This window comes from Nomascus leucogenys, chromosome 1a (genome assembly GCF_006542625.1).
Source record: "Nomascus leucogenys isolate Asia chromosome 1a, Asia_NLE_v1, whole genome shotgun sequence".
NCBI classification, from domain to species: Eukaryota; Metazoa; Chordata; class Mammalia; order Primates; family Hylobatidae; genus Nomascus; species Nomascus leucogenys.
The window spans coordinates 69,437,642-69,459,723 of record NC_044381.1 but is presented as its reverse complement, the minus strand read 5'-3'; the positions used below and the strand labels follow the sequence as shown (position 1 = coordinate 69,459,723).

At 35.9% G+C, this 22,082-nt stretch overlaps 1 protein-coding gene across 1 annotated transcript in view; it reads left to right on the top strand.

Moving 5' to 3' along the window:
- ERO1A (endoplasmic reticulum oxidoreductase 1 alpha) overlaps nt 1-22,082 on the top strand; it is a 61,187-nt gene that overhangs the window by 33,872 nt on the left and 5,233 nt on the right. The window contains exons 7-15 of the mRNA XM_003267697.4: nt 34-154; nt 2,470-2,516; nt 5,028-5,039; nt 8,468-8,494; nt 8,610-8,702; nt 13,969-14,215; nt 14,976-15,045; nt 20,751-20,837; nt 20,925-21,058. Coding sequence (XP_003267745.2) covers nt 34-154; nt 2,470-2,516; nt 5,028-5,039; nt 8,468-8,494; nt 8,610-8,702; nt 13,969-14,215; nt 14,976-15,045; nt 20,751-20,837; nt 20,925-21,058 — 838 coding nt within the window. The remainder of the gene's footprint in view (nt 1-33; nt 155-2,469; nt 2,517-5,027; nt 5,040-8,467; nt 8,495-8,609; nt 8,703-13,968; nt 14,216-14,975; nt 15,046-20,750; nt 20,838-20,924; nt 21,059-22,082) is intronic.

Below are 22,082 nucleotides of genomic sequence, written 5' to 3'. Positions count from 1 at the left end.
AAGAAATATTTAATAAGACATTTTATTTTACAGACATTCAGTCCCCTGAAGCTGAATATGTAGATTTGCTTCTTAATCCTGAGCGCTACACTGGTTACAAGGGACCAGATGCTTGGAAAATATGGAATGTTATCTATGAAGAAAACTGTTTTAAGTATGTGTCATTTTCATTTAGAAAAATTCCTGTAAGATGTGGTGATTTCTCTTTATAAACAAAATCATAATGATTTAAAATTAAAAATCAAATTCACTTGGTTAAAAGATATATTTGTACAAAGAAACATGACTATTCATTAATCCAGTTTCCTTCTGGGGAAATATATAGACGTGAGTTTCCACAAAGTTTTCCTTTTTTTTTTTTTTTTTTTTTTTTAAGAGTTAGAGGAGTATTGGACCTTTATGGGAGTATTGTACGCCCTTGACAAATGTTCCTTGAGTAGATTATAGGATCTCATTTTATAGATGAGGTAACCTAGAGCTGGAGAGGTTTACTTCATTTCCCAAGATCACACAGTGGCAGTGTAGAGAAAAGAATATACAACTCTTAATTCTCTTTTTGGTGCTCTGTACACCCCCTTTCTGTGGCTTTAATTATTTTACAGTTAAATTGATTTCAGAGAACAATTATAATAGGTATGATTTTTGAGCACTCACTGTATCACTAATCCTAGGCATTGTGGTAAGCATGTTACATACATTTTCTCCTTTTGTCCTTGCGATAACCCTGTGTTGCAGTCATCAGTGTTTTATAGACAGAGAAACCGAGACTTAGAGAGGTTAAATGATTTGTTTAGTGTCAAAGATCTAGTAAGTGAAAGAGCCCGCTTTGTATGGGGTAACCATTAGGCTGGAGGCAGTTGCTGATCACAGGGTGTCTTGAGAAATGCTTCAGGTTACTCACACGTAAGCCTTGAGGCGTTAAACTTTGTACTTACTGGTTTTTGGGAACAATGTATGTGCGAGCACCTTATGCTGTCTTAGAGATGGAGAGGGTTCTGGGAAAGTCTTTGGAGTTCCCAAGTATGGGGATAATATTATATATTTCACTTTTTATAAGTCAAATATAAGTATGAGATCAGTAATTGTGCTTATACCAATAAAATGTCAGACTATGGTTTTTTTTTTTTTTTTTTTGACTTGAAGAATTTCTCCAGTTTGGAAAATAGAGAGTTTTTATTAATTACTTATTTCTGCCATGTATTTTATTTAAATTATCTTGACTATTATTAGAAATGTTTGATTTACGGACTTAAGGATTTACTTTAAAGGTTTTTTTGTTTGTTTTTTGTTTTTTTTTTTTTGAGATGGAGTCTCACTCTGTCGCCCAGGCTGGAGTGACGTCACCTCTGCGCACCGCAACCTTTGCCTCCCAGGTTCAAGTGATTCTCCTGCCTCAGCCTCCTGAGTAGCTGGGACTACAGGCACGCACCAGCACACCCGGCTCATTTTTGTATTTTTAGTGGAGACAGGCTTTCAACCATGTTGGCCAGGCTGTTCTTGAACTCCTGACCTCAGGTGATCTCCACCTACCTCGGCCTCCCAAAGTGCTGGGATTACAGGCATGAGCCACCATGCCCGGCCCTGTTGTTGTTATTTTTAATGTGAATTAAGAATGACTCCGTCTCAAAAAAGAAAAAAATAAAAAAAAATAAAAGAGTCCATGAAGCATTTGTTAGATCTGTATTACTTTTGTAGTCATTTTCTTACTAATTTATATCCTGATTCCCATAATTTCTAACAATATAAACAATGTATAAAGGGCTAAGTTATATTGTGTATTTCAAAATATAGCTTACATATTCTGTTCTCAAAATGTCTCCCGTTTTGCAAATTTTTAAAATAGATGTTAAAACAAGCCCTATAGTTTACTCTTAATACTAACGCATATTTATTTTGGGATTTAAGAGCAGTTTAGTGACATAGTAACTCTCCAGAAAATTTCTATTTTTTCCTACTGAACAAACAACTTTTATTTAAATTGTAACAAACTTAGCTACAGGGCAAATTGATGTGTCTAAAGATTACCTAAGTGGAAAATAATCTACACTATTGTTTTTCCATTTTTAAATTTTAATGCTTATATTGAATATTTTTTGCTTATTTGTCTTTCATTTAGGGGTACACTTTGTGCCACACACAGACACATATACATAGATATGTATATATAATATATATAAAAACATAGTAGTGACTCCAAGAGAAGAGCTTGGCTGGTACTTTGCCTTCTTTTGTTTGAAGAAGTGATTAGGAAATGGCCTGCTGGAGGCTACAATGGGAAAAGATCAGGAACTATTATCACTACAACAAATAGCCACCCTCCCTTAAAGCAATTAGAGGAAACTAAGTATTTCATAATCTCAATAAAACAATTTGATTTTGGATATTAAGCAGTTTTCTGAGATAATATCACTTAAATATAACATGATTGGTAACATTTGTGTTTATATTTTTAATTCTTTTTACTTCTAGGCCACAGACAATTAAAAGACCTTTAAATCCTTTGGCTTCTGGTCAAGGTAAATTACTTATTTGCATTGTTATATTATTTCTCAGCCAGGGAACTTTAATTCAAAGGAAGGGGAAGGCAAGATAAATGGCAGTAACAGTTGAAGTCATCTAATCCACAGTCCTGTTTCCATAAAGTTATGCCTCACGCTTGCAGAGATTGGTGCTTAAATTATTTGTACTTCAGTAAAAAGTATTTGTTTTTTTTTTTTGAGATGGAGTCTTGCTCTGTCGCCCAGGCTGGAGTGCAGTGGCGCGACTTTGGCTCACTGCAATCTTTGCCTCCCGGGTTCACGCCATTCTCCTGCCTCAGCCTCCTGAGTAGCTAGGACTACAGGCGCCCACCACAACGCCCAGCTAATTTTTTTGTATTTTTAGTAGAGATGGGGTTTCACGGTGTTAGCCAGGATGGTCTTGATCTCCTGACCTCATGATCCACCCGCCTCGGCCTCCGAAAATGCTGGGATTTCAGGCGTGAGCCACCACCCCTGGCCAGTAAAAAGTATTTTTATAATGAAGTTCCTGGTATTAGATTATCAAAAAATAAAGATTAGGATATATATTTATTCTATGTATTTTTGCAGACATAGTAAAGTGTCAGTTTTTTAAAAGTTTTACTCATCCCACAGATAAATAAATATCCCAAACTCAAATTTTTTCTAAAACTTGAAATTATTGCAAATATTGAGCATTTGATTTCAACTTTACATGTCTTTATATCTTAATAACAGTTTTAGTATTCTATTTTCACTCAAAGTCTGGCTCAAATGCTGCTTTTTCCATAAAACTTTCCCTGGTCCTTATAACCAGAAGTATTTCTCCCTCCTCATGAAGTAATCTGATGCATGTGTTTGTTTTTAATTCTTTGTTTTCCTCTTATGGCCTTTCCCACTGTGTAGCATTATTTTATTATTATTTATATATCTATCGATCTCCCCTAGTACTCTGAACATATGGGCAGCATTTATCTGTTTTATCTCTCTGTATAGAGCCTGACACATAATAGATGGAGTAGTTTGTTAGATACATGATCAGTGAAAATTGCTCTCTTCATTTAATGGTCTTGTCTACAATAGTGAAAGCCAGTTGTTCTTTCAGCAAATGATTATCCACCATTTACTACGTGCTAGGCACTATGTAGATGCCAGAGGGGATGTAAAATTAAAATTTACAAAAACCCTACCCCATCTGTAATATGAAGAATGGTTTGTTGAATAAGCCATTTCAGTGTATGAGTTCAGACTTTTTCTTTAGAAATTATGTATCCTTATTCTCTTCAAATATGTGCTTACGGATTAAAATCTTTAATGTGCTTTTAGCAAAAGTGTAAGGTTTTCATTTTTAAAATTTATTTGAAAAGATGCTGATCTCAAATAGTTAATAAATATAAATTTCCTCCTAGAAGGGGATGAGATTGCATCATTCCCTAAATTCTGGCAGATTTCTCTTTCTTAGATTAGGAATGAAAAATCTTTAAATAAGGCTTTTGAGTTTATACAGAGTCACATGTGGTGACTCAGTGGAAGCCAATTGATTTAATATCAGATGAAATGCAAATTAATAGAAAAGAGGTGATCATTATGATCTCACATTATGATTTGATAAAGTAATTAACCACGTCACTTACCATAAAGATACATAGGAACAATTTAAATGTTTATCATTAGGGAACTGGTTAAATGACTTATGGTATAGTCACATAGTAGAAAATAGCCATTATAAATGTTGCTGTAAATTTTTATTCATTTAAATCAAAAGTGACTAATAACACAGTGAGGAAAATCAGGTATCAAAACAGTATGTATAATAAATTTATAATACATCTATAAACAAAAAAGACATTCACTAAAAAGTAAATAGTATTTATCTTTGAGCTGGGGAATTATGAATAATTTTTTATTTTGTCTGTTTTTTTAAAAACATATTTGCAATGATTATATATTTCTTTAATAAACCGATGGCATTAAAAAAAGTGGGCAAAATTTTTGAAGACAAATTTTCAGTAGTAAATAAGCAGCTGCACACAAATTACTGTATTATGTATAATTTGAATCTTATAAATAGTCTGAAAATATTCCCAACTAAGGTTAAATATTATAAGGCCAGGCTGGAGGTTTCAAAGCAATAATAATAATATTTAACAGAAACTATAGCTTTAGGATAAATAAATGTGGAAAAGTCTCTGTCAGCCAAGTAAACGTAGGTCCTTAAGATATTGAAGAGTACTCTCAGGTGATAGATTAGTTTTTTCTCTCCTGTCAGGGTATATTAAATCTCACATGAGCTGAACCTCATTATGTACACTCATGGAGATAACACCATTTAGTCAAATCAGGCATAATTCATATCACCACCAGATAGAGTTGCGGTCACGAATGTCTCACTTTCAGATTTTACTTGTGTGAATGAATTGTTAGACTAAAACTAACCATTATTAAAGTCTTATTTTTATGAAAGTGTAGCATTATAAAAGGGGCACTGGAAGGAATTTATTTTAATAAACATTTTGTTTTGCTTTTCAGGGAAAAGTGAAGGTAAGTATAATTTCTTTATTATATATTACATATATGAATTTGTTTATACATTCAGACGTTTATTATGGCAAAGTTTATTTTTTTCTTCTCACCTCTAAAAATCAGAAGAACTTAAGTTTTACTTATTTATCTGAAAGTCTGGAGGTACTAGCACAGATTAAGGGAAAGTGACTTTGTGTCTGGGTTCAGGCATTAGAAACAGTGTGCCTCAGCCTCTGATCATTCATTTGCACATTTTACCCCCCCTGAATGTGGAAGCATGTCCACTCCCCGTCTCTCCTATTGCCTCAGGCCAGGGAAATGTCCTCTCTCTTTTACTGGTTGAACTCTGGGATCTGCTGGGTTTCATGTAGGAAGGTTCTGGGCATGATGAGTATTGATTTCAGAGCTGGCTTCTAAGGTTGTTGCTGACTCGTTGGATGTAGGTGTCATTGCCAAGTCTAACTAATGCTAACAGTTTCAACATACATTAGGTTTACTTTGTGTTTTTGCTTTAAGGGTGAAATTGAAATGACATTTGTTATTCTTTTTTTTTTTTGAGACGGAGTCTCGCTGTGTTGCCCAGGCTGGAGTGCAGTGGCGCAATCTCGGCTCACTGCAAGCTCCGCCTCCCGGGTTCACGCCATTCTCCTGCCTCAGCCTCTCCGAGTAGCTGGGACTACAGGCGCCCGCCACCACGCCCGGCTAATTTTTTTTTTGTATTTTTAGTAGCGACGGGGTTTCACCGTGGTCTCAATCTCCTGACCTTGTGATCCGCCCGCCTCGGCCTCCCAAAGTGCTGGGATTACAAGCGTGAGCCACCGCGCCCGGCCGACATTTGTTATTCTTAAGACCATATGCTTAACAATATGAAAAGAGTTAATGGTGCTTAGCTTTAGTCTATCTAGGTGAAATTGCTAAAATGTGAAGTATCACTTTTCTGTCCCTCAAGATCCTCTATTTTCTGAACATAATTAACATGAATTGCTTTTGCATTATGTCTAAATAGCAGAATACTAAAGTCTGATAACAATGCTATTTTATTATTGTGCTTTATATTAACTGTAGTAGCTAAATAAAATGCTGACTCAGAACTGTTTGGAAGAGAAATTGTTTAGCAGTCAGATTATTTTTCCAAAGATGCCTCATATTTGCTACTGGTACATGTGATTCTATAATTTTCAGTTTTGAGTAACCTTATTTTACCTTGAGTATCCACCTAGTTCTATGCTATATTCTTAGCCACATTAGAGGAGACTACTATGATTTTTCAGTTCTATTTGAAGACCTCTTATTATCAGAAAAAAGATCGTTAACCTGTGGGAGCCATCCTTAGAGAAACTGTCTTATTATAAGTATTGATTTTGGCCAAATATCAAAGGGTTATTCCTGAGAGCTATCACATTAAGTGATTGTTTAGACCACAGTCAGGTCAACTTGAGAATAGGTACTTCAGGATTATAATACTGAACTGATTTCTTGGCTGGGCTTGGTGGCTCATGCCTGTAATCCCAGAACTTTGGAAGGCCAGGGCTGGCTGATCACTTGAGGCCGGGAGTTTGAGACCAGCCTGGCTAACCTGGTGAAACCCTGTCTCTACTAAAAATAGAAAAATTAGCTGGGTGTGATGGTGCACACCTGTGATCCCAGCTATGTGGGAGGCTGAGATGGGAGGGTCACTTGAGCTGGGGAGGCAGAGGTTGCAGTGAGCTGAGATGGAGCCACTGCCCTCCAGCCTGGGTAACAGAGCAAGACTCTGTCTTTTTTCTTTTTTTTTTTTTTTAAAAAGGACACACAGACACACACACACACACACAAACACTGAACTGAAAATTTCTCTGGAAGCCTAGGTCCTAAGCAGTATTATCCCCCAACTCCCTAATTCATGATCAAAAACTTGAAAAAAAGAACCTTGAAAATTTTTATAAGGAAATAAATTCCTTATAATCCCCACATCCCCAAATAATTAATAATAACTCTGTGCCATGTACTTTTCTGAGCAATTTACAAATATGATTTTATTTAATTCTTTCGCCAATCCTAGGGGTATTATTCCTGTCTCCATTTTATAGATGAAGAGAGGTTCAGCAACTTGACTAAAATCATATGATTTGTAAGTAGCAGAGTTAAGATTTACATCAGGCAGTTTGACTCCGGGAACCATACCCTACCAGATATGCTTCTCTGCTAACATTTTGATATTTATGTTTTCTATATATAAGTAGTTTTGTCCAACACTTGTCAGCATTAAAGATGATCATATTTTTATCTTATTTGATAGATAAAGTCATATCTTTTGTTTTCATTTGCATTTTTTATTGCCTGTAAGACCATACAATTTTGTCTGTTATTACCATATGTATTTTTTCCTTTGTGAATTTTTCAATTCATATTATTTACCTCTTTTTAAGGGGGCACTTTAGCATTTTTATTTAGTTTATGAGCTTTTTATATATTTAGGATCTAATCCCTTTGTCGTATTTGCAACATACATTTTACCGAGTTTGTTGTTTGCATTTTGCTTTTGTTTATGAAGTGTTCTGACAAATAGATGTTTTGAGTTTTTATATATTCCAATTTATTGCTTATTCCCTTTGCCATTCTTTCCATTATTTTTATGCTTGTTTGGTTCATTTTTAACATTACTGTAAGCAACTTTAGTAGAAAACACTGTACAGTGTTTATCATCTCTGTAGCAAATGTATACATGAATCTTTACAGAGTTGTAATGATTATTTCTTATGCCTTTTGTATATTTCAAGTAAACATTTTTATGTATTGCCATGTTCTACATTCTTGCTATTTTCATAGTTGTATGTTATTTTACCATGTTAACTAGTTAGATAGTGTTCTATCATGTTAATTTAGGCATTAACGTATTCATAGAATTACTAGGCATTAAATATATTGACAATGATCTTATTAGGTCATAAGAATATAAGTGATATTTGGTGTTTATAACATTTTCCTGAATTGCTCTTTTGAAATAGTGAATGGCATGTAATATTATCAGCTAAATACAAATAGTACCCCTTCAATACTGTCTTATCATTTTAGTTTTTTTCTAATTTAAAAAGCATGTAATGAATCCTTAATTTTCATGGCATGAATTGTTATCAGGGCTAGGTATTTTCCCATTCTTGATTGATTTACTATTTAAATTCTGTATTTTGACCTCATGTAAAATACTTTAACCAGAACGTTAAGAGACTGGGTCAACCTCAGGCAGTGCTAAAGCCTTTTAAAGACCAAGCAGCAGGCTGGTACTTAACTGAATCCATAACCTTTTTTCTTCCTTTTGAGAAATTGCAATTAAGACTTGGGCCGTTAGGTTAAACAATCTTTACATTGCTGTTTGTCACAAATTTCCTATAATGCTTTAAAACTTTTGAAAACCTTGTATTTTGGCATTTTTCCAATCTTATGACTTATTTTTCTTTTGATTTCAGAGAGCACTTTTTACAGTTGGCTAGAAGGTAATTTGAAACTTTAAAATAAATTTCAATGATGACTTTTTTTCTCATGAGATTAATTTTATGTCTACAAGATTCACATATGAAATTTTATTTCTAAGTCACTGCTTTTTCTTAGGTCTCTGTGTAGAAAAAAGAGCATTCTACAGACTTATATCTGGCCTACATGCAAGCATTAATGTGCATTTGAGTGCAAGATATCTTTTACAAGGTATGTGACGTTTACTTTTATTCAATTTACCACTCTTAATTTTAGATATTCTTAAAATTTTCCTGGCATTTACCTGAATGGGAAAAGATTGACCTGATTGAATATTAGGCAGTAAAAATTCACTCTTAAATGGTAGTAATCAGAAAGGTGGGAACTGTAGATACAATTGAACAGTTTAACATACTCTTAGCTCTCTTCATCTTCTTTTAAGAAGCTGCTCAAAATTGTCCATATCACTTTGGAAATATTCTTGTTTCCTTTTGGGAATTTAAATAGCTCCTAACAGCACAGTTTGCTATTTGATAGATATTACTGTATCAGAACCTTTTTATTTGTGTGCCCGTATCAGGCCTGGAGTTTAAATGGGTAAAAGCCTTTCCTGCTGCTGTTTATGCCTTAATACTGTTGAAAATGAGACTGTGGTTGATTTTCATCAGTACCATATTTCTTCTGGAATTAAAGTATCATAACTCTGAGAAACAAAATATAGAAACTTCCATTTTATTCACTGATTGCTTGATTGATTGAGACAGGGTCTCACTCTATTGCCCACTCTAGTGTGCAATGGCCAAAACTGGGGCTTAGCCTGGGAGGGCTCTTGGCTTTGCCCAGGAAAAAGTTTGAAGGCCTGCTGGTGGTGGCAAGGTACAGCAGCAGCAGAGGTACTGTCCCTCATGAAGGAGAGCTGCCCCATAGACAGTGTGCCCAGAGCAGCAGCTTGGAGGCAGTTCTGCAGCCATATTTATAGTCCACTTTTTATTATATGCAAATTATGAGGCAGATTATGCAGAAATTTCTAGGAAAAGGGTAGTAACTTCTGGGTCATTGCTATGGAAAGGGGTGGTAACTTCTGCATGTTGCTATGGGAATGAGAAACTGACATGGCACCCTGGTGGGTGTGCCTCATGGAAAGCTGCTTCAGCCCCCTCCCTGTTTTAGTTAGTTTTCAATTTGGTCCAGTGTGCTGAGTCCCACCTCCTGAGCCAAGTCCTACCTTCTACCTCATGACTACAGGAGCATGCCACCATGCCCAGCTAATTTTTTACAGTATTTTTTGTAGAGACAAGGTTTGGCCATGTTGCCCAGGCTGGTCTTGAACTCCTGGGCTCAAGTGATTTGCCCATCTTGGCCTCCCAGAGTACTGGGATTATAGCCGTGAGCTACTGTGCCCGGCCGTAACTTTGATTTTAAATGGCGGTAAACTCCATTAGTAATTTTACTGTTTTTTTTTTTTTTTTTTTTTGAGACAGCATCTTGTTCTGCCACCCAGGCTGGAGTGCAGTGGCATGATCTTGGCTCACTGTGACCTCTGCCTCCTGGGTTCAAGTGATTCTCCTGCCTCAGCCTCCTGAGTAGCTGGGACCACAGGCTCAGGCCACCACGCCCGGCTAATTTTTTGTATTTTTAGTAGAGACGGGGTTTCACCATGTTGGCCAGGCTGGTCTCGAATTCCTGACCTCAGGTGATCTACCTGCCTTGGCCTCCAAAAGTGCTGGGATTACAGGCTTGAGCCATTGCGCCTGGCCTAAACTGATTAGTAATTTTAGATCATCATTTCCAAATTGTGTGTTTAGGTTTTATGAATATGTTTATATTCAGAAGTTTGACTATTATTATTATTTTTCATCTTTAAAAAAGGAAATTTTATTATTTTCCATCACATGAATGAACTTAGAGGACATTATATTTGTCGAAATGAGCCAGACACAAAGATTATTTCATGATTCCACTTACAAAGGGATTCTAAAAATCTTATTGAAGTAGAGAGTAAAGTGGTGGCCACCAGACACCAAGGTATTTAGGAGACAGGAGGGTTTGAAAAGATGTTGATCAAAAAATACATAATTATAGTTAATAGAATAACTTCAAGAGATATTTTTGTACAGTGTAGTGACTATAGATCAAAATAATGTATTTGTAGTTTTGAAAAATGCTGACAGTGTCACTTGCTCTTGCCACAGAAATGTTAACTATGTGGCATAATTACCTAGAATTAAGCATTTGACAATGTATATATACTTCCAAACATTATGTTTTACAAAATAAATATACATTTATTGATTACAGATGGTAATGGTATGAAAGCCACTGAAAGTGCAGGCGTTGCTTATGGTCTTATGACTGGCCACTTTGTGAACACAATAAACAAGTTTGCATTAAAAAAACCCAGAAAATGGTTTAATCTAAAAGTTGCCATGATCTTCAAAATTTTTCCAGAGAAAATGACCAAGAAGTTGACTACAGTTAGGTGACTAAGAATATAAGCTGTAGACACCTTCACCCACTAAAAAAGAAGCACATAAAATAAGAGTGAGAAATTCTTCTGAGTTGTAGTATCAATATGGAAAAGAAATATTATTCCAGATTTCAAATCCACAGAGATCATTTTATTATTTTGCAGACTTTAAGATTCACACTTAAAAATAAAAGATTCTACATGGAAACATGTTGTGCTGTAAGTGTATCGTAGAACATTAAATTTAAAATTCTTCACTTACCATTAACTCTCCTAATACTTTAATTTCTATGATATATTTTCTAGCAAATTTGATATGTGTCTCACTTTGTTTAAGAATTTTTTTTTTTTTTTGAGACAGAGTCTTGCTCTGTTGCCCAGGCTGGAGTGCAGTGGCGCAATCTTGGCTCACTGCAACATCCGCCTTCCGGATTCAAGCAATTCTCCTGCCTCAGCCTCCTGAGTAGCTGGGATTACAGGCATGTGCCACCACGCGTGGCTGATTTTTGTATTTTTAGTAGAGAGGGGGTTTCACCATGTTGGTAAGGCTGGTCTCAAACTCCTGACCTCGTGATCCACCTGCCTTGGCCTCCCAAAGTGCTGGGATTACAGGTGTGAGCCACCACGCCTGGCCTGTGTAAGAATTTAATAAGATTTTCCTTTTACAAACAGAGGAAAACAATGCTAAGTTATTTAATCCTCTCACCTGTGGACAGGTTTGTCTTTTATCTTAATTAACTGATCTGAAAGTTATATTGATAAGCAAACTCTCTAGTTAAAACCAATTTTTGAGTGCATTAAATAAATACCAACTTTCTCATCAAAACCTACAAAGTACCATGTAAAATGACATGGCATGAAGACAACAGTGAGAAAACTGTAGCCATCACATAGAAAAAGAAGAAGAAGGGCTGTGATGAATACACAGGAGACGCATAATAGGACAAACAAAACTAAAGATAACTAGGAATTAAACAGAATTGCTCTTAAAATTCAGCAAGATTGGCCGGGCGCAGTGGCTCACGCTTGTAATCCCAGCACTTTGGGAGGCCGAGGCGGGCAGATCACGAGGTCAGGAGATCGAGACCACGGTGAAACCCCGTATCTACTAAAAATACAAAAAATTAGCCGGGCGTGGTGGTGGACGCCTATAGTCCCAGCTACTCCGAGAGGCTGAGGCAGGAGAATGGCGTGAACCCAGGAGGCGGAGCTTGCAGTGAGCCGAGATTGCGCCACTGCACTCCAGCCTGGGCAACAGAGCAAGACTCCGTCTCAAAAAAAAAAAAAAAAAAAAAATTCAGCAAGATTTAGCTTTGCAGCATGGAAAAATGATATCTCCACATGAAGAATCAATCTTATTTCTTCACTATTGATATTTTCCTTCTCTGACTTGAACTTACAAACTAACCGTAGCAGGAATGTTTATAGCTTATGGAGCATCTATTACACAGCAAGTACTGTGTGTTTGCTACATTTATATGTAAAAAACATCCTCATGACTTCTGAAGCATCCCTAGTTCTTACCTGAACAAATTGGCTCAATAAATATATAAATTTACTTATGTCAATTATAATGAGAATAAAATAAGTAAAAAAAAAATACAGGCTTATGTAGAATTCTTCAATTAGAAGAACAAATGGAATGTCCTAATTAAATAAAATATAATACACAATTTTAGAAATACATCTAAAAATTGTTTTGTATGCACTACTAAATTTTATAAAAATCATTCTTATTAGTCATTACCAGCTCACATAATGAATACCTCATAAACTATAAAAGAAAAAAATTATAAGAGACAAGAAAATTATAAGTCTAGCATGAGAACCAGGCAAAGAAAAACAGAAAATGTTCATGGGGAGATTCTGAATCATAAGTCAGAAGATTTTACAGTAATGAATTTAATAAAAAGCAGAGTATAGATTTGCTTTCAGCATTTTTTGAGGTTTTCAGTTTTCTAGTAAATTTGTCACCTTATTAAGATATTTATTTTGTTCCAATATTGCTCTATTCTTCTGAAAACAGGTACAAACTCATACTTACCCAAACACACTTACTCTATAATTTTCTTGCACCTAAGGTGTATTTTTAGAGTAATATATGTCCATAGCTAACTCTATGTAAATCAGAACTAAAATTCTGTATGTTTGCAGGCAGAGAGACCACATGTTCAAAGAAAAATACGTAGCAATTTTTTTTAAATGTTTAAGCAGAACTCAGAATTTTAAGACTCAGGATTTTATTTATATTTATAAAAAATTTTTATTATACCCATAAAAATGACCCTATAATCAATAGCAACTTAATTGTACATTTTAAAGTAACTAAAAGTGTAGAATTGATAGAAACTTCATTTGCCCTGATGTGATTAATACATAAATTATATGCCTGTATCAAAAGATGCCATATATGGCATCAATATAAACAGATACTATGCACCTGCAAAAATTAAGAATGATTTTTATTATTAATAAGACTTGCTTTCTCAGTAAAACATTGAATTCGTTATAAGGATGGGTTCTAGAAAATAAAATATTAAGGCCGGGCGCGGTGGCTCAAGCCTGTAATCCCAGCACTTTGGGAGGCTAAGGCGGGCGGATCACGAGGTCAGGAGATCGAGACCATCCTGGCTAACATGGTGAAACCGCGTCTCTACTAAAAATACAAAAAATTAGCCGGGCGTGTTGACGGGCGCGTTGACGGGCACCTGTAGTCCCAGCTACTCGGGAGGCTGAGGCAGGAGAATGGCGTGAACCCGGGAGGCGGAGCTTGCAGTGAGCCGAGATCGCGCCACTGCACTCCAGCCTGGGGGACAGAGCGAGACTCCGTCTCAAAAAAAAAAAAAAAAAAAAAAAAAAATTAATATAAAACTATTAAAGGCTAAATTGTGAAAAACCATTTTCTTGGTTGTTATTATATAATTTAAAATGCAAAATGAAATTAACTTCTATAGGCATGAATAACCTAATATAATTAAAGTAAAAATTGTCAAATTCAGTTTTAAATATTTAATTCTTCTTCCTTCTTAGAGACCTGGTTAGAAAAGAAATGGGGACACAACATTACAGAATTTCAACAGCGATTTGATGGAATTTTGACTGAAGGAGAAGGTCCAAGAAGGCTTAAGAACTTGTATTTTCTCTACTTAATAGAACTAAGGGCTTTATCCAAAGTGTTACCATTCTTCGAGCGCCCAGATTTTCAACTCTTTACTGGAAATAAAATTCAGGATGAGGAAAACAAAATGTTACTTCTGGAAATACTTCATGAAATCAAGTAAATTATATATTAAAATTTATACATTAATAGAAGAGTGACAATTAATGTAAAGGATACATTTTTTTTTTTTGAGATGGGGTCTCCCTCTGTTGCCCAGGCTGGAGTGCAGTGGCACGGTCATGGCTTACTGCAGCCTCGATCTCCTGGGCTCAAGCAGTCCTCCCATCTCAGCCCAAGTAGCTGGGACTATATGTGCAAACCACCACACCGGGCTAATTTAATTTTTGTATTTTTTGTAGAAATGGGGTTTCGCCATGTTGTCCAGGCTGGTCTCGAACTCCTGGGCTCAAGTGATCCACCCACCTTGGCCTCCCAAAGTGCTGGGATTACAGGTGCAGGCCACTGTGCTCTTCCTAAAATTTTTAATATTCATTTAGAGAAAGGAAAACTATTTAGAACATAATTAAAAGTTAATTTTGCTCATAGATCTTTTCAGATTGAATTTTGCTTTTGTTTTTATTTTGATTTGGGTACTGAGAGGCACACATTTTTAGTTTTAAGAGCCATTCTTTTAGCATTTGATAATGTATTATTTTCATGTTTATTTGAACAAATTGGATTTGGGGTCAAATTTCTGTATTATGCAGTTAGAATCGAGATTTGAGGTTTGAAGATAAGAATTTGTTTTGGGGCATCGGAGTGTTGGTTTTACTATGTTTTCTCCTCTTCATTTATCACGACTAGTAAAATGTTGTATTAGCAGGACTTTTAGTATTTATAACACATGAAAATGAATATTCTCTGTTTTAAAATGCAGGTCATTTCCTTTGCATTTTGATGAGAATTCATTTTTTGCTGGGGATAAAAAAGAAGCACACAAACTAAAGGTAATTATTTTATACTTAATTGTTTGATACAAACTGATTAACACTTATGCAGATATGAATATAAACCCATATATAGTACTCATAGAAGTAGAGAGTAGGCCAGGTGCAGTGGCTCAGGCCTGTAATCCCAGCACTTTGGGAGGCTGAGGTGGGAGGATTGCTTGAGCCCTGGAGTTCAAGACCAGCTTGGGCAACATTGTGTGAAACCCTGTCTTTAATTAAAAAAAAAAAAAAAAAAAAGTAGAGAGTAGAATGATGGTTACCACAGGCTGGGGGTGGGGGGTGGATGGGGAAAAAGGAGATGTTGATCCATGGGTACGAAGTTTCAGTTAGGGAGAATAAGATTTAGTGATCTACTGCACAGAATGGTAACCATGGTAATAATGCATTGTATATTGCAAAATTGCCGAAAGTGTAGATTTTAAGGTTTCCACTATACAAAAAATGATTAAGTATGTGAACCGATGGATTTGTTAATTAGCCTGATTTAATCACTTCATATTGTAAATGTACATTAAAACATCACATTGTATCCATAAACATACAATTTTTGTCAATTAAAAAACACATGTATATATACTTAACAGTATATCTTGATATAAATCTTGAAATTAAGAAAAAATCAGAGTCGTAATCTTTCTTTTCCTCAAAAAAATCAAGTCCAAAGTCTATTTTGCATTATATTCAAAGTAACACTGATATCTGTATATTGCTGTACACTTTCTAGATGCCTTTCACATTGATGATCTCATGTAATAAATAGAGGTAATAAAGGAAGTGGATCCAATGCATGAGTAGCGTATTAGTCTGTCTTTTGCTGAAGAGAATTCTGAAGATGATATTGTTGAATTAAAGGATCTTCATTAGTGGGAGAAGGCACAGTGTGATGTTTTGTCACTCCTCTTTTTTTATTGTTGTTGAGAAAGGATCTCTCTCTGTCACCCAGGCTGGAGTGCAGTGATACAATCACGGCTCATTGCTACCTTGAAATTCTGTGCTCAAGCGATCCTCTTGCCTCAGCTTTCTGAGTAGCTTGAGTAGCTGGGACCACAGGCATGTACCACCATGCCTGTCTAATTTTTTTTTTTTTTTTTTTTTTTTTTTAGTACAGACAGGGTTTTGCTATGTTGCCCAGGCTGGTCCCAAACTCCTAGGCTCAAGTGGTCCTCCCACCTCAGCCTTCCAAAGTGCTGGGATTACAGACGTGAGCCATTGCACCCCCTGCCGTTCATCTTATTCACTGGGAATTAAAGACAGTTGTGAATACCAGTGTGCAGCTGGGGAAAGAACAGATTCGATACCCCACAGAATGGGGTCTGGTCATTGTCTTGCCTCTTAATAGGGTCTAACCTCAGGCAAGACCATTTCTGAGTATGTATTTGCCTCATAATGCTATAAATATCAAACATTACCAGGAAGATTTATTACACACTCATGTGCACAGCACGATTTTTTGTCATTAAAAGGAAAGAGAGCTTCCACCCTCAAGGGATTTCCAGAGGGGGTCAAGTAAAATTATATTTCTCTTCTCTCTTACAAAGTTCTACTGGTAAGTAAAGGCAGGTGGCCCTCCGTACTACTGGGTATATATATATACACACACACACACACACACACACACAAATTATATATATGTACATATGAAATCATATATATATATATCACGGAATCTTTGTAGAGTAATATTATTGAGTAGTTTTTTTTAAAGTAGGTTTAAAATTAGTACATCTTGCTTGGGTGTCATCTGGTCATAGAAAAATAGTAAAAATAAAGTTAGTACCTCTTACTGAACAGGTACTGAAACACAAGATAGAGAATATTGTTAAGATATGGTAACAATCATTTGGGCTTTGTCTTAATAAAGATACCAGATATAGATAGATATGATAGATATGTATAGGTGGATTTCTATACAAATATGTCTGATTTCATACATATTGTATATGTATTTTTGTTTTTTTAAGAGATAAGGTCTTATTTTGTCACCAGAGTGGAAGTGCAGAGGCATAATCATAGCTCACTGCAGCCTGGAACTCCTGGGTTCAAGCCATCTTCCCACCTCAGCCTCCTGAGTAGCTAGGTCTACAGGCTGGCACCACTATGCCCTGCTAACTTTTAAAATTTTTTTGTTGAGTTGGGGTCTCACTATGTTGCCCAGGCTGGTCTTGAACTCTTGGCCTCAAGCAATCCACCTGTCTTGGCCTCCGAAAGTGCTGGGAGTACAGGTGTGAGCCACCACCATACCCACCCTGATTTCATCAAAATATTTACAAAAATCTTCCTCTGCTTTTTATTCTTTCTTTCTGTAATGAAAGAACCTGATTTTATGCACTCAGTTTTTTTGCAGTTAGATAATACTTATTCTTGACTTCCCATCTACCTCCTACTTGAAGCATTCTTGCTACAAATACATACCTCAGTGCTTATATAATCTGCCTAAACAGCTTCCAGGAACTAGAAAGTGAGGGGGAAGATGCTGTAATAAGACTTCTTTTTTTCCTACTATTTTCAATATGTTCCTTTTTTTTTTTAGTTTACTTGCCGCTTTATTGGAAAGTGTTCTGGCATCAGCTCTTTTTAAATCGTGCAGATTAGAAAGATTTCTCACAATGTTTTAATTTGATCAAAACTTGGAAACACTCACCTTTAATGTCCTATGAAGTTTAGGTAGAGAGTCTTGATGTAACAGAATTTTTCTGAATCTTTTACAGGAAAGATGTAAAAAACAAAACATGCTACTATCAAAGATTTACTTTTTTAAAAAGTAGTTTCTGGTAAACATCAATTTGAACAGTCATATTTATAAATTAATTTAAAAAATCTCATCTTGTTTCCTTAGTACCCTATCAATGTATGGTTAGAAATAGAGGACTTGTATGAAGGACAATTATTTAGCATTCAATTCAAATAGAATACAATCTCATTTGAAGACTTGTAAAGCATTTGAGAATTTGGGCAAGAATTGGTCAGTTGGTTTCACTGAATATAAATCACAGCATGCTTGATCATTCTATTGACTGGCTGTAATTTAAAGTGATGACCTAAAACTGTATGTCTAAACAAGGAAAATCTGTAAGTGATTTAGGTACTGGTTATTTTAAGGACCGTACATTTTTCTAACCTGAGATAATTAGGGGATATACTCAGGTTATATTGTACATAATTGTTATTTGTTAAGTCACAAGGATTTTCTCCTGTGAAATCCTTACTAATTTTTACTAATTTGATCTAGTAAATTTCTAGCCTATTAATTTGGTCCTAGCATATTAAGTTCACTTAAGCAGAAGATGCATGCTATTTGATGTGCTTGGTTTTAATTTTACAATGTTTATTTGGCTATTGTAAGCAGCCATGCCTGCTCTCTGTACATGTCATACAAAGACTTACTCAAGAGCTGTCACATTCAAGTATTTGGATTAACGTAGAATCAAACATTGAAATTAGCGTCTACAAAAGCAAGCACAGTCTTTTAGAACAGAGGCTTCCAACTCTCACAAGTATGAGAGTCTTATACTCAGGGACTTTCAAGCCTCTTCTCATGACAGAGTATTTTTAGTATCTGTTAATTTTGGAAATATGATTGCCAAAAAGCCACCATGCATTTAGTAACACTTTTAAAGTAAAAGTTGTGTTTTATTGATCATAACATTTCTATCCATTTGGAAATTTATAGTGCATACATGTGAGCTATTTATTCTGTGATATACAGTCTTGTCTCTATGTGGATTCTGTAGATCCTCATAATAACTATTAACTCTTCTAGAAGTCAACAGCTCATAGGATGGGAACATGTTCTTTAGAGTAACTTTATTACTCTGTTATTATTGTTAAAAGTGTGATTTTTCTTTAAGTTTTGGTCAATGCTCTAGTTTAAAGGAAACCTAAAATCAGATCACAGAATCTTTGTAGAGTAATATTACTGGTTAGTTTTTTTTAAGTAGGTTTAAAATTAGTACCTGTTGCTTGGATGTCATGTGGTCATAAAAATAAAAAAAATAGTACCTCTTACTGGACAGGTACTGAAACCAAGATAGAAAATATTATTAAGATATGGTAACAATGAACAATTTGGGCTTTGTCTTAATTAATAAAGATATTACATCTTAGATCCTATTAAAACTTTTTTTCATGTTACAGCTGTTTGAAAGTCACAAACGAATAAAGCATGTTGGGAAAGTCTGTCTCCAGAGCAAATTGAGGTTTCCTTTGAATAGTGGGTTCCAATCATTGATTTATTCCTATTTTAGATTTGTGGTCCTGCCTTCATCTAGTTGAGCCTAGTGTGTGGTTTATCACATTAGAAAAAGAGAAATAATGTGTGCTCCCTAAATTATAGGCCAATTTGTATAATGGATGTTCTATCTGAGATGTATGTCAAATTTCCTGCTAAGAATACTGTAAGCTTGAGATTCCCCTCTTAGTCCAGTACAGGAGTCTCTTGGAGGATCAGTTGGTAATTTCCATTGCAGGAAAAGAAGGATGTGTTCTTGGCTTCCTTTCTTTTTTCCATATTCCTTAAGGACATATACTATGTTTAGATTAGCTGGATGCATGTCACCCTGTTATAAATGATATAATATTCTAGGGTTCATGGATGTATACATATGTATTAAAAGCATAAAAACAAAAAGGGAACAATGCCAAATTCAATATAGTAGTAGAGGGTGGGATATGGGACTTGAGAGATAACATGAGGGGCTTCGATTGTACTTGTGACAAATTTTTCTAAAACTTGGTAGTGGGTACATGGCATTCACTATATTTTATATATTTTTGCATGTTAATAGTAATAGTAATGTTAATATTAACAAAGGAAGACCTGATTGTTTTACCTTATTCACACCAGAAAGAAGGGCTGTAGTTGAACTATTATGAAACCAAAGGGCCGGCCACTGTGGCTCACGCCTGTAATCCCAGCACTTTGGGAGGCTGAGGCGGGCGGATCACAAGGTCAGGAGATTGAGACCATCTTGGCTAATATGGTGAGACCCTGCCTCTACTAAAAATACAAAAAAAAAAATTCGCCGGATGTGGTGGCGGGCGCCTGTAGTCCCAGCTACTCAGGAGGCTGAGGCAGGAGAATGGCGTGAACCCGGGAGGCGGAGCCTGCAGTGAGCGAGATCCCCCCACTGCACTCCAGCTTGGGTGACAGGGTGATACTCCCTCTCAAAAAAAAAAAAAAAAAAAAAAGAAACCAAAGGATTTTTTTTTTTGCTTTCCACTCCTGCGTTCTTCCCTCATTCCCTCCCTCCATTCCTTCTGGTAAATGATGCTCTCTAACTCTGTCTCACCCTCCTTTCTCTACCTATTGACATATAGTTAATCACCTACAATGGACACCTTGACAAAGTTATTTTGTATATTTTTGCAGATAGTTTAGCTTTGGAGTCAGACAGGCCTGGTTTCTAAGTTTTTTGTTTACTAGATATGGGAATTTAGGCAAGTTACCTAAACACTCTGAATCTTGATTTTACATTTATTAGGTGTAGATTATAATAATATCTACCTTTGGATTTGTAGTGAAGATTAAATGAGATTGTATATGTAAGCATCTGGTATGTAGAACCAATGAATATTAGTGCTGTTCTCATTTTTGGTTCCCCATAGTACCTTGCATAGTGTTAGGCACATAGAACGTGCTCAGCAAATACTTACTAATTGACTGTATATTACATCTCAATAAAATTTTGTTAAATTGTTTTCAGGAGGACTTTCGACTGCATTTTAGAAATATTTCAAGAATTATGGATTGTGTTGGTTGTTTTAAATGTCGTCTGTGGGGAAAGCTTCAGGTAAGCAAATCTAGTCATTCCTATTTCTCATTTACCCTTTGCATGAATAATTTTCTAATTTTTCTTTTTTTCTTATTTCTGTTATAGACTCAGGGTTTGGGCACTGCTCTGAAGATCTTGTTTTCTGAGAAATTGATAGCAAATATCCCAGAAAGTGGACCTAGTTATGAATTCCATCTAACCAGACAAGAAATAGTATCATTATTCAATGCATTTGGAAGGTTAGTTTGAATGTACTGAAATGCTTCTGGTAGCCAAGTAAGTCTAAAGCAACATATATGCTTTCAGAAAAAACTGGGTAAGGAATATCCTTTTTATTTTATTTATTTATTTATTTTTGAGACGGCGTTTTGGTCTGTAGCCCAGGCTGGAGTGCAGTGGCGTGATCTCGGCTCACTGTGACCTCTGCCTTCTGGGTTTAAGCGATTCTCCCAGCTTAGCCTCCCAAGTTGCTGGGATTACAGGTGCGTGACACCACGCCTGGCCAATGTGTGTGTGTGTGTGTGTGTGTATTTTTAGTAGAAACAGGGTTTCACCATGTTGGCCAGGCTGGTCTTGAACTCCTGATCTCAGGTGATCTGCCCGGCTCCACCTCCTGAAGTGCTGGATTACAAGCATGGGCCACTGTACCCAGCCAGGAATATTTTTTTTGAAGAAATCATTTCATTACAGAATTATGGGATATTATGAAATACCTCAAGTATGTAGACATATACATTTAGTACATGATGGTCTTTATTTTCATCTATTGACTTTTATAATCATAATTAGGGCCAGGCACGGTGGCTCATGCCTGTAATCCTAGCACTTTGGGAAGCCGAGGTGGGTGGATCACTTGAGGCCAGGAGTTCGAGACCAGCCTGGCCAACTCTACTAAAATTACAAAAAATTAGCCAGGCATGGTGGAGCATGCCTGTGGTCCCAGCTACTCGGGAGGCTGAGGCAGAAGAATCGCTTGAACCCGGGAGGCAGAGGTTGCAGTGAGCCGAGATCATACCACTGCACTCCAGCCAGGGCAACAGAGCAAGACACCATCTCAAAAAAAAAAAAAGTGTGTATATGTATATATAAAATCATAATTATAATTACTGATTGAATTTTAATATTCATCTTACCGAATTTGTACATTAAAAATTGCTTAAAAGCAGTTTTTTTTGCTATCCAATTATTTTTGTGATAGTGGTAGAAAAATCATGTTGTTTAACATAGGTGTACATGTAAATCTCTTTGTGAATTCACCATTAT